The following is a 13,090-nucleotide window of genomic DNA, read 5'->3' as shown; positions in this document are numbered from 1 at the left end:
TTCTTATGAAAAAGAGGACAGGCTCCAGTTCACTTCAGATAAGGTACCTACATTTACATGGAATTCTACAGTCTTGTCTGCATGACTATCCACAGAACAGAGTTTAGGCTACCACAGCAACTGTAAATTGAAGAGGAAATGTTGGAGAAAAATTCCAGAGAAGCCGAGTCCCAAAATTGATGTATAAATATTACCCAAATTTCTAGCTGACCCAAGAAGTATGCAAAGTCAGGTCAGATGCCACACAGACCAGGTAAGGTTAATATATATATATATATTTAATTTCAGCTGATTCTCCGTGCAGGGTAGTCAACATTTAAAAAAAATATATCCAGCCAAGTTAACTTTGGGCTAAAACTACAACAAATGAAAAAACCCCACTGAATGAATATAATAGAATCAAGAATCTCTGCAGTATTTTATGAAAATATAATCCAAAATTATTAGACATACGAAGAAACAGAAAAAATATTTCATGTTCAGGTAAAAACAGAAAAACAACAAATGGAGATTGACTCAGGCATAATGCTGACGTTTGAAATTAGCAGACAGTTCTTTAAAACAACTGTCATTACTATAACTCACAGACTTATGGGAAAATATGCTTAATGAATAAATTGATAGGCAATTTTAAGGAGATACTTTTAAAAGCAGATATGTTCAGATTAAAATTACAATACCTAAACAAACACAGAACCTAGATAGAATAATGTCAGATTACAAATAAAAGAAGAAACATACATTCATTTAAAGATAGATTGATACAAATTATTCAATCAGGAAAATAAAGAAAAAAGTAGATAGATTGATATAAATTATCCAATCAGAAAAATAGAGAAAAATATATTTTAAAAAATGAGTAGAACTACAATAATCTCTGGTAAAGTGTGAAAAAGTCTAAAATATATAAAATGAAAGTACCAGAAAATGAGTGACAGAATGGAACAGAAATACCATCTGAAGAAATAAAGACCAAAATCTTCATTTTAAGAAAATTCATATATGTGTCGAGTTAAAAAAATTCAGACAACTTGAAGAAGAGACAATAAACAGAAAATAAATCATTTTCAGACATCTGAAAACTGACCTTAAAAGGCCATGAAAAATGTGAATCAGTTATGACTATAATTCAGAAATAATGAAAACGAAAGGCAGTGGAGGGAGATTTTTAATGGGCTCAACAATAAACAAAACCATTAACTGAAAATCTGATTCTATATCTAGCAAAAATATCCTTTAATAATGGAAGTGAAGTGAAAACATATTCCAAAAATAAAAACTAAATTATAAGAAAATCTGTCATCTCTATCAATACCTGAGAATAACTGCTACAGAAAGTTTTTCTGGCTGAAGAGTATTCCAGATATAAATTAGACTTTTAGGTATGAACAGAAAACACAGAAAATTCTGAAGATGTCAGGAAACTAACACACTGTATTTCCTTGTAATTACTTAAATGGACACATAATTGATTAAAACAAAAGTTATAACATTTTAATATAGTTCTGAACATATTTAGATATAATACACATGAAAACTATAAAAAGAAGATAGAGGTATAGAGAATGAACATATCCAAGCACAATGTTCTTATATTTTTTGCAAAGTGGTAGAATATGAAATCTATGGAGACTGTAAAAACTTAAAAATATATATTGCTATCACTAGAGACACCTCTAAAATGTAATTGTAACAGGTATATCAGAAAGCTAATAGATGTTAATATTAAATGCTAACAAATGTTTAATGAACTAAAAAGAAGACAATAAAGGAAAACAGAGAAACAAAAATATGTTGTAAAAAGGTAAATATTAAAGTGGTAGACCAAATATAACTATTATTATTATATTAAATATAAGAAGATTAATAGCTCCAATTAAATAGAAGCAATTTTCAGATTGTACAAAAGATCAAGACCAATACAAGGAATTCTACAAGAGATATATATTATAAGGATGCAGATTAGTTTAAGGTAAATATACAGTACTTACAACTTTTACAAAAATTAACCTAAAATGGATCATAGAACTAAATGTAAAGTGCAAAATTATGAAACACTTAGAAAATAACCTAGGAGAAAATTTAGATGGCCTCAGTTTTGGTGATGTCATTTTAAGTTCAGCATCATACATACAATCTATGAAAAAAAATAATTTATAAGTTGAATTTAATTAAAATTAAAACATTTTGTTCTGTGAAAAACACGGTTAAGAAAATTAAGAAACAAGGCACACACTAGCAGAAAATATTTAAAAAACATATACTTGGTAGTGAACTGGTATTCAAAATATACGGAAAAACTCTTGAAACTCAACCGAAGAAACCAATCTGATTAAAAATCGTCAAAAGATCTAAACAGACACCTCACCAAAGAAGATATATTGATTTTATATATAAGCATGAAAAAAAAGATGCAGAAGTCATTAGGGAATTGCAATATAAATCAATGAGATACTACTACACATCTAGTAGAATGACCAAAATCAACAATACGGACATCAAAAGCTGGTGAGAATGTGAAACAACAGGAATTCTCATTCATTGTTGGTGAGAATGAAAAATAGTACAGCCACTTTAGAAGACAGTCGGGCAGTCTCTTAAAGAATGAAACATGTTCTTACCACCATAATCTAGCAATTGTAATCTCTGAAATTTCTCCAAATGAGTTGAAAATGTATGCCCACGCAATAACCTGCACATGGATGTTTCTTCATAAGTTCCTAAACTTGAAAGCAATCAAGATGTCCTTCAGTAGGTGGATAGATAAACTGTGATATAGCCATATAATGGAATATTATTCAGGGCTAAAAAGAAATGAGCTATCAAACCACAAAAACATATGGGAAATCACTTGTGATTTTGATAGGAATATGTCATTAAAGTAAATTTAAAGAGAATTAAATGTATTAAAATAGTGAAATTTCCTAGGGTAAAATAGAATGTATTTTGACTTTTATTAACATCCATTTTATGTTATTAAATAAAATTTTCTATTTTTTTTGAATAGGTTGTAGATAATAATTTCTAATTTTAGGCCTATATCTTTTTGTATCTTTATTCTTGATATGATTATGAACTAGATAATTTTCCCAATATATTTTCTAAATTACGATTATTGATATATGTTAATGTTTATCTTTTGTTTGTAACTGACCACCTTATGTAATTCTTATTATTTATAATAGTTTCTCAATTGATTTTGATTTTTAGATATTTCCTAAGTGGCAAATCATGCTATCAACAAATAATAATATTTTTCCTCCTTTTAGTACATTTATTGTATTTGTTTTTGTTTGATTAATTCTATTGGATCAAATTTCTAAGCAATGTTATAGTAGTGAAAATAAACATCTTTGCTTTACTTATGAAATTGAAAGAATCATTTTTGTTTTACTGTTAAGTATAAGGTTGTATATTGGAGATTTTAACTTTTTATTAATCTATGTATAAAAGGAAGGATCCTTTTTTTTTATTATTTTTTTATTTTATTTTATTTTATTTTATTTTTTTTGAGGCGGAGTCTCGCTCTGTCGCCCAGACTGGAGTGCAGTGGCCAGATCTCAGCTCACTGCAAGCTCCGCCTCCCGGGTTTACGCCATTCTCCTGCCTCAGCCTCCCGAGTAGCTGGGACTACAGGCGCCCGCCACCTCGCCCGGCTAGTTTTTGTATTTTTAGTAGAGACGGGGTTTCACCGTGTTAGCCAGGATGGTCTCGATCTCCTGACCTCGTGATCCGCCCGTCTCGGCCTCCCAAAGTGCTGGGATTACAGGCTTGAGCCACCGCGCCCGGCCGGAAGGATCCTTTTATCCTTATTTCATTAAAATATGTTTATCATAAATTTATTTATTTGTTTGTTTGTTTTTGATATGGAGTCTTGCTCTCTCGCCCTGGCTGGATGTAGTGCAGTGGCACCAACTTGGCTTACTGCAACCTCCACCTCCTGGGTTTCAAGCAATTCTCCCTGCCTCAGACTCCCAAGTAGGGATTACAGGTGCACATCACCACGCTTCACTAATTTTGTATTCTTTAGTAGAGATGGGGTATCGTCATGTTGGCCAGGCTAGTCTTGAACTCCTCAGGTGATCCACCTTCTCAGCCTCCCAAAGTGCTAGGATTAAAGGCGTGAGACACCGTGCCTGGCCCAGAAATTTATTTTGAATTCAGTAAAATAGTTACTCAAACTCCAACAAGATGACATTTTTTCTTTTATCCATTAATGTGATTAATTCTCAAAATATATATTCTAATGTTACATCATGTTGTATTTTAGATAATGTTTCCATTTGTTCATGTGTTTTATATTTTACATGAAGGTACATTCTATCCAATAATAATTTATGATTTTATAAGTGAATCTGCCACAGATATTTCTGTCATGCTTTGTGAGATTTTCACATCTGAGTCATACGAGATTTATAAAGAACTGGAAAGCATTTTCTTTACATCTTTTTACAAAGAGAATCATTTGCTCCTTAAGTTGAGGAAAATGAATAGAATACGCTGTAAGATCCATAAGTCTTATTGGGGGATAATTTTATGGTATCTCTTACAGTCAGGCCATACTTCCAACTTTCATCCCTCCAAATTAATGTATTGAATCTGCTAGAACTTCCTACACTTCTTACTCTTAACATGTCACCATTTCTGTCAATAGGGGTTTAATGCTGGTTTCCTGCTTCTTCAATTCGTTTCAAAGTGTAAAATACCTGGCAGGAATTATCCAGATACTTTACGATATGAAAAAGCGGTATGCCCTTAACAACAGTATTTATTTATTATTTATTTACTTATTTATTTATTTATTTATTATTACTATTATTATTATTATTTTGAGACGGAGTCTTGCTCTGTCACCCAGGCTGGAGTGCAGTGGCGTGATCTTGACTCACTGCAAGCTCTGCTTCCCGGGACAACATTCTTTATTTTTAGAGTTGGTGAAATTCAGTTACCACATCACCAATTTTTGCTTAGTTCACTGTGCTTTGATTTTTGTTTTTGTTTTTTTGTTTGTTTGCTTGTTTGTTTTTTTTTGAAATGGAGTCTTGCACTGTCGCCCAGGCTGTGTGCAATGGCACAATCTTGGCTCACTGCAACCCCTGTCTCCCAGGTTCAAGTGATTCTCCTGCCTCAGCCTCCCAAGTAGCTGAGATTACAGGTACCCACCACCACCCCCGGCTACTTTTTTGTACTTTTAGTAGAGACAGGGGTTTCACTATGTTGGCCAGGCTGGTCTCGAACTCCTTACCTCATGATCCACCCCCCTCGGCCTCCCAAAGTGTTGGGATTACAGGCGTGAGCCACCGTGCCAGGCCTTGGTTTTGGTTTTTAATTTGGTTTTATAGTCTCCCATTTCTTCAATGCCAAAAATTAAGCTTTCTCTAAAACTCTACAAGTAGATCAACATAATTTGGTTTGTAGAATACTCATATGAAAATCATATTACTGGAAACAATAAGCAATAAAATAATAAGGACCTCAGTCTCACTATGGTCTTTCATAATTTGAGAAATAAAGTGTCTATTATAGTGTAATGCCATTGACATCCCTAGTGCAGTCATGAGAAGGCACTTTTCAGAGTCACAAGTAAATAAATCAATGCTTATAAATAGACAAACTGTTTACAATGAGATCTGTGTACTTCACATAAAAAGAAACAATAAAGGAAGATAAAAATTGATAGACACTATTTAGATCATTTTATCTTCTTACAAGTTTTAAAGAAGTAGGTGGAAGCAATCTATCTTTCTCTCAGAGATATCCATAATTCATAATTTCATACCACCAAAAACATGAAGAAAGGTAATACAGTTTCTATTCAGCATTTCAATTATTTCATCATGAAAGGAAGTCACTTTTTTGTGTCAAAAGCGATGGGATTCATTTCCAATTTCTCACCTACTTTCCAGATTTCTCCATATTCCTATATCTGTTGGTAAAGGAAAAGACAGTCTCCAAATCTCCTGGGAATAATTTTGAGCCATCATAATATTCTTTTTAGAGGGGAATCATAAAGTAGACATTAAAAATCAAGAACCCGGATCATGTCAGTGAGAAGAAATCTGTAATTCGTTAAATATGTGCAATTCTACGTCAATCCTTGAGCAGAGGCCTGAATCCCCATAGACAGAAAGAACATATAGGAGTAACAAGTGAGGGAGGACAAGTTACTAGAAGTCATACTGACACACAAAAATACTTTCAGCGAGCATGAAGCATAAATGTGTTGGTGAGAAACAGTTGCAGGAATTGAGTTTCTACTATGCATAGAAAATCTTATCTTCTGTGTTTCAAAAGCCCAAAAGTCCAGTGGAAATAGTAGCATTGAGACCTTCAATTGTATCCAACATACCCAATTATTCGTCGCTTTACTCAGTTGTTCATTAGATTTGATTGTGTTCTTCAGTAGGTCTCCCTTACAATAAATTTTAAGTGATGAAAGTCAGTACCAATAAGGAAGATTACCAACAGGCAAAGGATCAGTAGACAACATTCTGATATCCAGCCCAGTGACAAGGAAGAACTCTTAAGGGCAAAAGGAAACTGTGGATAATATATGCTGCATAAGATGATAGCTAGGACTCCGAAAAATATCTGAAATGAAAAATAAATAATACCATACAGTATTACTGAGGAATCAGAGTTGATACTGGTGGTAATTGTCTTCAAAGTGAATCATAGTGTTCTTGAAAAAAGTCAAGCCTTATTTTTCAGCTACTAGAAATAAAAATTTGAAATTTACAAATTATTTTCATTTGACTTATGGGGTGATTTCTACATGCTGGAAATATCAAGAAATATTTGGCCGGCTGCAGTAGCTCACACCTGTAATCCCAGCACTTTGGGAGGCCGAGGTGGGTGGATCACTGGAGGTCAGGAGTCCGAGACCAGCCTGGCAAACATGGTGAAACCTCGTCTCTACTAAAAATACAAAAATTAGGCCGGGCGCGGTGGCTCACGCCTGTAATCCCAGCACTTTGGGAGGCCGAGGCGGGCGGATCACAAGGTCAGGAGATCGAGACCATGGTGAAACCCCGTCTCTACTAAAAATACAAAAAATTAGCCGGGCGCGGTGGCGGGCGCCTGTAGTCCCAGCTACTTGGGAGGCTGAGGCAGGAGAATGGCGTGAACCCGGGAGGCGGAGCTTGCAGTGAGCCGAGATCGCGCCACTGCACTCCAGCCTGGGCGACAGGGCGAGACTCCGCCTCAAAAAAAAAAAAAAAAAAAAAAAAAAATTAGCCAGGTGTGGTGGTGCACATCTGTAATCCTAGCTACTTGGGAGGCCGAAACAGGAGAATCAGTTGAACCTGGGAGGTTGAGGTTGCAGTGAGCTGAGATTGCGCCACTACTACACTCCAGCCTGGGTGACAGAGGGAGGCTTCATCTCAAAAAAAAAAAAAAAAAGAAAATTTAAAAAGAAATATTTAAATAAACTGTCTGTGGTCACCATTATTTCTTGAATTCTATCTTATTCCACTTATTCCACATTGCTAAAAGATCCCTCAATTTCTGACTGACGTTTAAAGAGATACATCACAACTAGATATCCGAGTCCAAGGAAGAGACACAAAGACCTCAGTGGTACTGACAGGCAATAGCAAAGTCATTCAAAAGACAAAGATTTTGGCTGGGCGCTGGGCCTCACGCCTGTAATCCCAGCACTCGGGCCAAGGCAGGTGGATATGGCCCTAACGAGGTCAGGATATGGAGACCATCCCGGCTAATATGGTGAAACCCCACCTGTACCAAAAATACAAAAAATTAGCCGGGCGTGGTGACAGGCGCCTGCAATCTCAGCTACTCGGGAGGCTAAGGCAGGGGAATCGCTTGAACCCAGGAGGCGGAGGTTGCAGTGAGCCAAGATGCCACCACTGTGCCACTGCACTCCAATCTGGGCGACAGAGCGAGACTCCGTATCAAAGAAAAAAAAAAAAAGACAAAAGATTTTAAGGCCGTAGAGAAGAAAAATTTAAGCAGCAAGGCATCAAAAGCAAAAGTCTAGTTCAAAATTGTTATTAATATCTGATTTGAACGTGGAAGAATGGAAGAGAGGAGTCAAAGTACAGTAGTTACACCGTTTTATTGAGGTTAGTAGCTAATCAACAATTTGTTCCTGATATATCTAGATGAGCCAGTGAGACAATTAAAAGTAATAAGAGGGAAGAACAATACCAGAGTAAAATCAAATAGGAAGAAAGTGATAGGCGTGTTTACACTAACAGAAATAGAGTTCGTCAGTTAGTGGAAACTGATGACAACAGCAGAGAAAACTCTGGAGAGCTATAAACTGCGTAAAATCAAGTGCATCGGACGTTACAGAAAATACTCAAGAACTATGGGAAAAGGGGAAGTCCCGGAAGTGTGGGGGAGGGGCGGCGTGGAGAATAAAGGATGTGACGTCACTGAGATACCTAACTCCGCTCTTAGCAACTCTGTTAGCAACGCTGTTTTTCTTCCTCCGAAACAACAGGTGAGACTTCCCCTTGGATACTTGCCCATGCTTTCTAAAGTGGCTCTCCCAAACCTACTTTGTCCTAACTCAGTTTTCTGTGATTCTCAATACAGTAAAGATAAGCCTCTTTGAATATGGAGGCCGCTGCGGACCGCCAGGCCGAGACCCGAAGCCCGGTGGAAAAAGACAGCCGGCGGGCAAAAAAAGACAGCCCGGCGAAGACCCAAAGGCCAGCCCAAGACACCTCAATCATGTTGAAAAATAACGCAGATACAGGCAAAGTTCTTGCCTTACCAGAGCACGAGAAAAAGCGCAAGGAATACTTGCCAGCAGAGTCCGTTAAGATCCTCCGTGACTGGATGTATAAGCATCGGTTTAGGGCCTACCCTTCAGAAGCGCAGAAGCAAATGCTGTCAAGGAAGACCAATTTGTCTTTGTCGCAGATTTCTAACTGGTTCACCAATGCTCGCAGACGCATTCTCCCGGATATGCTGCAACGGAGTGGAAAAGACCCCATTGTTGGCCACAAAACGAGCAAAGATGCCCATGCCACCCACCTGCAGAGCACCGATGCGTCTGTGCCGGCCAAGTCAGGGCCCCCTGGTTCAGACAATGCACAAAGCCTGCCCCTGCGGTCCTTGCCAAAAGGCCAGATGTCAGGAGAGAAGATACCAGATCCGGGGTCGGCCCCTAGCCAGAAGCTCACCATGATAGCCCAACCACAGAAAAAGGTCAAAGTTTCTAACATCACGTCCTCGTCTTCTCCAGAACCTGTGTCTCCAGAGGAGTACGCCGACTTCAGCAGCTTCCAGCTGCTAGTCGATGCAGCGGTACAAAGGGCTGCCGAGCTGGAGCTAGAGAAGCAGCAAGAGCCTAATCCATGATTGATGATGTCCCAAAAATCCAAGTAGTCGGTGCCTTATCTACTGTGGTAAACCTGTTTATGTTCACCCTAACTTATTTGTCTGCTTACCTTTTATAGAGGCATTTTTCTTTCTAGTGGTTTTATGAGAACCAATCTTAATTATTGGGACTAAATTCTGTGAGATATTTCAGTGTTTCCAGGTGACAGACATTAAGGTGCCATCATGATGAACACTGTAGCAAAGATTTCTTCCTCTCCTTCCCACTGGATTTGAATTCTTTAGACCATCAGACTAATACATCTGAGATTAAACGTCAAGCTGAGATTTCAGAGACAAATGTTTTTGGCTTTCTAGTCAACTTTCTTAATCCCAGGGTTACTACATATAGTAAGTCACCCCTCTTTCTCCCTCTCTCTCTGTAATCTTCCCTGTTTATTAGTATGAATCATAGAAAAGAAAGTCTCTATAAAAATGGCTATAACATCCCTCATTTTATTGTTGGAGTTTTCTGAAGCTTTCAACTCTTATGTTCCTCTTTGTGCAATTTATTGGCCAGTTTTGAAGAAGTAGTGATTCTTTGCAGGGGGTTGACTTTGAGAGCCAAAGTACAGTAAATTCATGAACATTTTCTTGGATAAAGGTGAACTCTTCCTGCTTTGAGCCGTGAAAAGTCTGAGTAAAGGTAAGAAAATTCTAAATGTTAATTTTATCTTATTGGTTGTTGGTTAGTTGGTTTTAGTGAATACTTTTTATTGATTTTAATCATCAAAGTAAAAACATAACAAAAAATAGCAAAAAAAAAATAAAAATAAAACAAAAAAAACTGACAAAAAAATTCCCTTGAAGAAACCAAAGGAGGAAGATAATTTAAAAAGAAAGAAAAGTAATCAATATAGAACATGTCAGCAAAAAATAAAGTATTTCTAGGTATTCTGTTATATTGTTTTAATACATTTATGTATTTTTCCTTTTAAAATTATTGGTTTGGTAAGGATTGGGGTAGGAATGTTAAAAGCTTCAGACCGGTCCTGCATGAGAATAATCCTATTGTCTTATAAAGGCAGCTTTTTCACAAGTACAGGCAGATTTTCACTAGGATAGGAACAGAAAGATACTACCCCAGAGAGCTGTAATTTTACTTCTCTGCTTTTAGGGAGCTAAAACCTGAGGAATCTGGGGCTATAAATTGGACTCTAGCCTGATTCTGATTCTGCTCTAATGTGAAACAGATCATGATTTTTCTACTTCTGGGACCCATTTTTTATATTGTTATCACATTATTGGCAATTTTAAATATAAGATACCATATCTTCTTCAGGCATCTTAACAAACAATAGTCATGAGTTATTACTCTACATATTGTAAGTTTCCATGTTACCAGAAAGGAAACAGGCCCACATTCCCAAACTGCTGTTTCTGACATAAAGTAGGAAGGAGTTGAGGTTTCTAAGACATACATGGATCCAGGGGCATTTAGAAGGAAGTGGTATAAAAATACTCATCGTAACCTTACGGAGGGGGGCCTGTAAACACTCAAGGAAACGCCCAAACCATTTTGTTTATAGTGCCTGGCAAAAAGCATTTTCTGCATATGGATACACAGAAGGCTCTTATTCAAGGAAAGGAAGTTTGCTATCTGGGTGGGAAGATTTCTAGACTCAGCCTAGATTATTTCTATACACACATTTCTGGACCGTTACTACTTTGTCCTCTAGCTTTCTAACTTTTACGTCTGACAGGTCTTAGGACTCAGGCTTTTCTCTTTCTCAGTTGAAAATGAAGTTAATTGCAACTTTAGTGCTGAAGTCTGAAAAAGGAAGTTTCTTATTGTTTAGGCTCTTACAGACAATGTAAGAGGCTTGTTTCCTCTTGTTTCTAGAGGCTGAGGCCACTTGGACTGTTCCTGTAGAATGATTATTGTAGTACTTGTTTATTAATAACTTGATTATTATTGTAAAATGACTGTGGAATCATTGTAAAATCATTGCTGCTGTAGAACTTATTCAAAGGTGAATCTGTTGGGATTACAGTGGTATTTCTCCATTTCCATTGTGCACTTTATAATGGTGAATTGTGGTCTACAGTTGTGTTCCAGCTTTAACTGTATTATATCGAAAGAAATTGGGGAGAACTGTTCTTGGTTTTGTGCTACAAACATGGAGAAGAAGCAGTTGTTTAGTTAAATTAAGAACCATATACAACAGAATTTTTATTGTTGAAGTTTTTGTCAAATAAATATTTTTTTTTCATGTAAAAGGATGACTAAATGTGTTTGTGATTCCGCCAGGCTCTAAGCACTTTGAAATTGTAGCTTCTTTATGCCTATTTTTTTTTTTATTAGAGTGAAATTTAGCAAGCTATAATCTTCTTCGCTTTGTGGAGAGAAATGGGGATAATTTTCTAAAGGAACTAAGTTTGGAAAACTTAACCACCAATTCCATGTTATTTGAGTTTGAGAACTATGTAAAACCTGATAAAGAGTTTCTGAAACAATGGTCTTGTAGAAGTGAAAAGGTGAAGATAGCATTGAGAATATCTTTATCTTGGTTAGGATTTTTTTCTTTTTCCTTTTTTTTTTTTCTGCCAAAGTATTGGGAGTCATTTATATTTCCAGAAGTGTACAAGAATTTCTATTCCTCTACACTTTTACCAATACATAATATCAATTTTCAATTTTTCTCAAGCCAATAGGTATAAAACAGGTTACCATTATGGCTTTCATTTGCATTTGTCTGATTAATAGCGAAATTGAACACCTTTACATATTTTTCTTTTGCCACCCATTTTTTCCTCTTCTGTTGAAATCAATTGCTTCATTTTTCCTTTCTGCTTTGCCTTATTTATCTAGTGGCAGTTCTTCATAAATTCTATTACAATTATTTTGCTATAGGAACTGCAAAATTCTTCCAATCTGTGCATGTGTTTCTAGTTTGTTTATGGTGTGTTTTGTCATACAAAATTTCAAATGTTATTATATGCAAATTTATCAGTTTTCCTTTATGAGTTGTGCTCTTTGTACCTTATTTAAGAAATCTGTCATTGCCTAGGTATAATGAAGATATTTTCCTGTGTTTTCTTATGTAAGTTTCTTTTTAAATTTTGCTTTAAGTTCTGGGATACATATGTACAATATGCAGGTTTGTTACATAGGTATACATTGCAGAATGTGCAGGTTTGTTATATAGGTATACATGTGCCATGGTGGTTTGCTGCACCTATCAACCCATCATCTAGGTTTTAAGCCCTGTATGCATTAGATATTTGTCCTAATGTTCTCTCTCCCCTTGTCTCCGACCCCCCAACAGGCCCTGGTGTGTGATGTTCCCCTCCCTGTGTCTCTGTGTTCTCATTGTTCAACTCCCACTTATGAGTGAAAACATGTGGTGTTTGTTTTTTTTCTTAAGAAAGACACAGTTTTATTAATCTATTTGGAATGAGGGAAATATACAGTCAAAAGATGTAGGATAAATAGAAAGTCCATAGGGTGGCTCTAATAAGGAATAAGACATAACTGGTTATGAATAAAGTTGTTCTTTTCAGTGATCCCTCCACCCAGCCCCTCACTATGTCTGTTTCTCTTGATGTAAAAGTGAGATTCATCAATGTGTGCTTCAAGAATTTCATATGAAAGATTGAAAGATATTCGTAGAATGGGATGTCATTTCAATGTTTCTTAATCCTCTGGCATAAGAGCACATTTATAAACAATGTAGTCATAAAGGACATCTTCACTCATGTTCTTTCATATATCTCAAAACTATACTAAATATACAAT

The 13,090-nt window shown here is 36.2% G+C and overlaps 1 protein-coding gene across 1 annotated transcript; it reads left to right on the top strand.

The window, feature by feature from the left end:
- Nucleotides 1-8,380: 8,380 nt before the first annotated feature.
- TGIF2LX (TGFB induced factor homeobox 2 like X-linked) lies at nucleotides 8,381-9,402 on the top strand. The gene is made up of 2 exons (XM_010368979.1): nucleotides 8,381-8,467; nucleotides 8,563-9,402. Exon 2 carries the CDS (start codon nucleotides 8,584-8,586, stop codon nucleotides 9,331-9,333), a length of 750 nt encoding a protein of 249 aa, XP_010367281.1. The 5' UTR covers nucleotides 8,381-8,467; nucleotides 8,563-8,583; the 3' UTR covers nucleotides 9,334-9,402.
- The last annotated feature ends 3,688 nt before the right edge of the window (nucleotides 9,403-13,090 follow it).

The sequence above is a fragment of the Rhinopithecus roxellana genome, chromosome 7 (assembly GCF_007565055.1).
Source record: "Rhinopithecus roxellana isolate Shanxi Qingling chromosome 7, ASM756505v1, whole genome shotgun sequence".
Taxonomy (NCBI): Eukaryota; Metazoa; Chordata; class Mammalia; order Primates; family Cercopithecidae; genus Rhinopithecus; species Rhinopithecus roxellana.
Note: the sequence above shows the minus strand (reverse complement) of the source record. Positions and strands in the feature narration are given on the sequence as shown.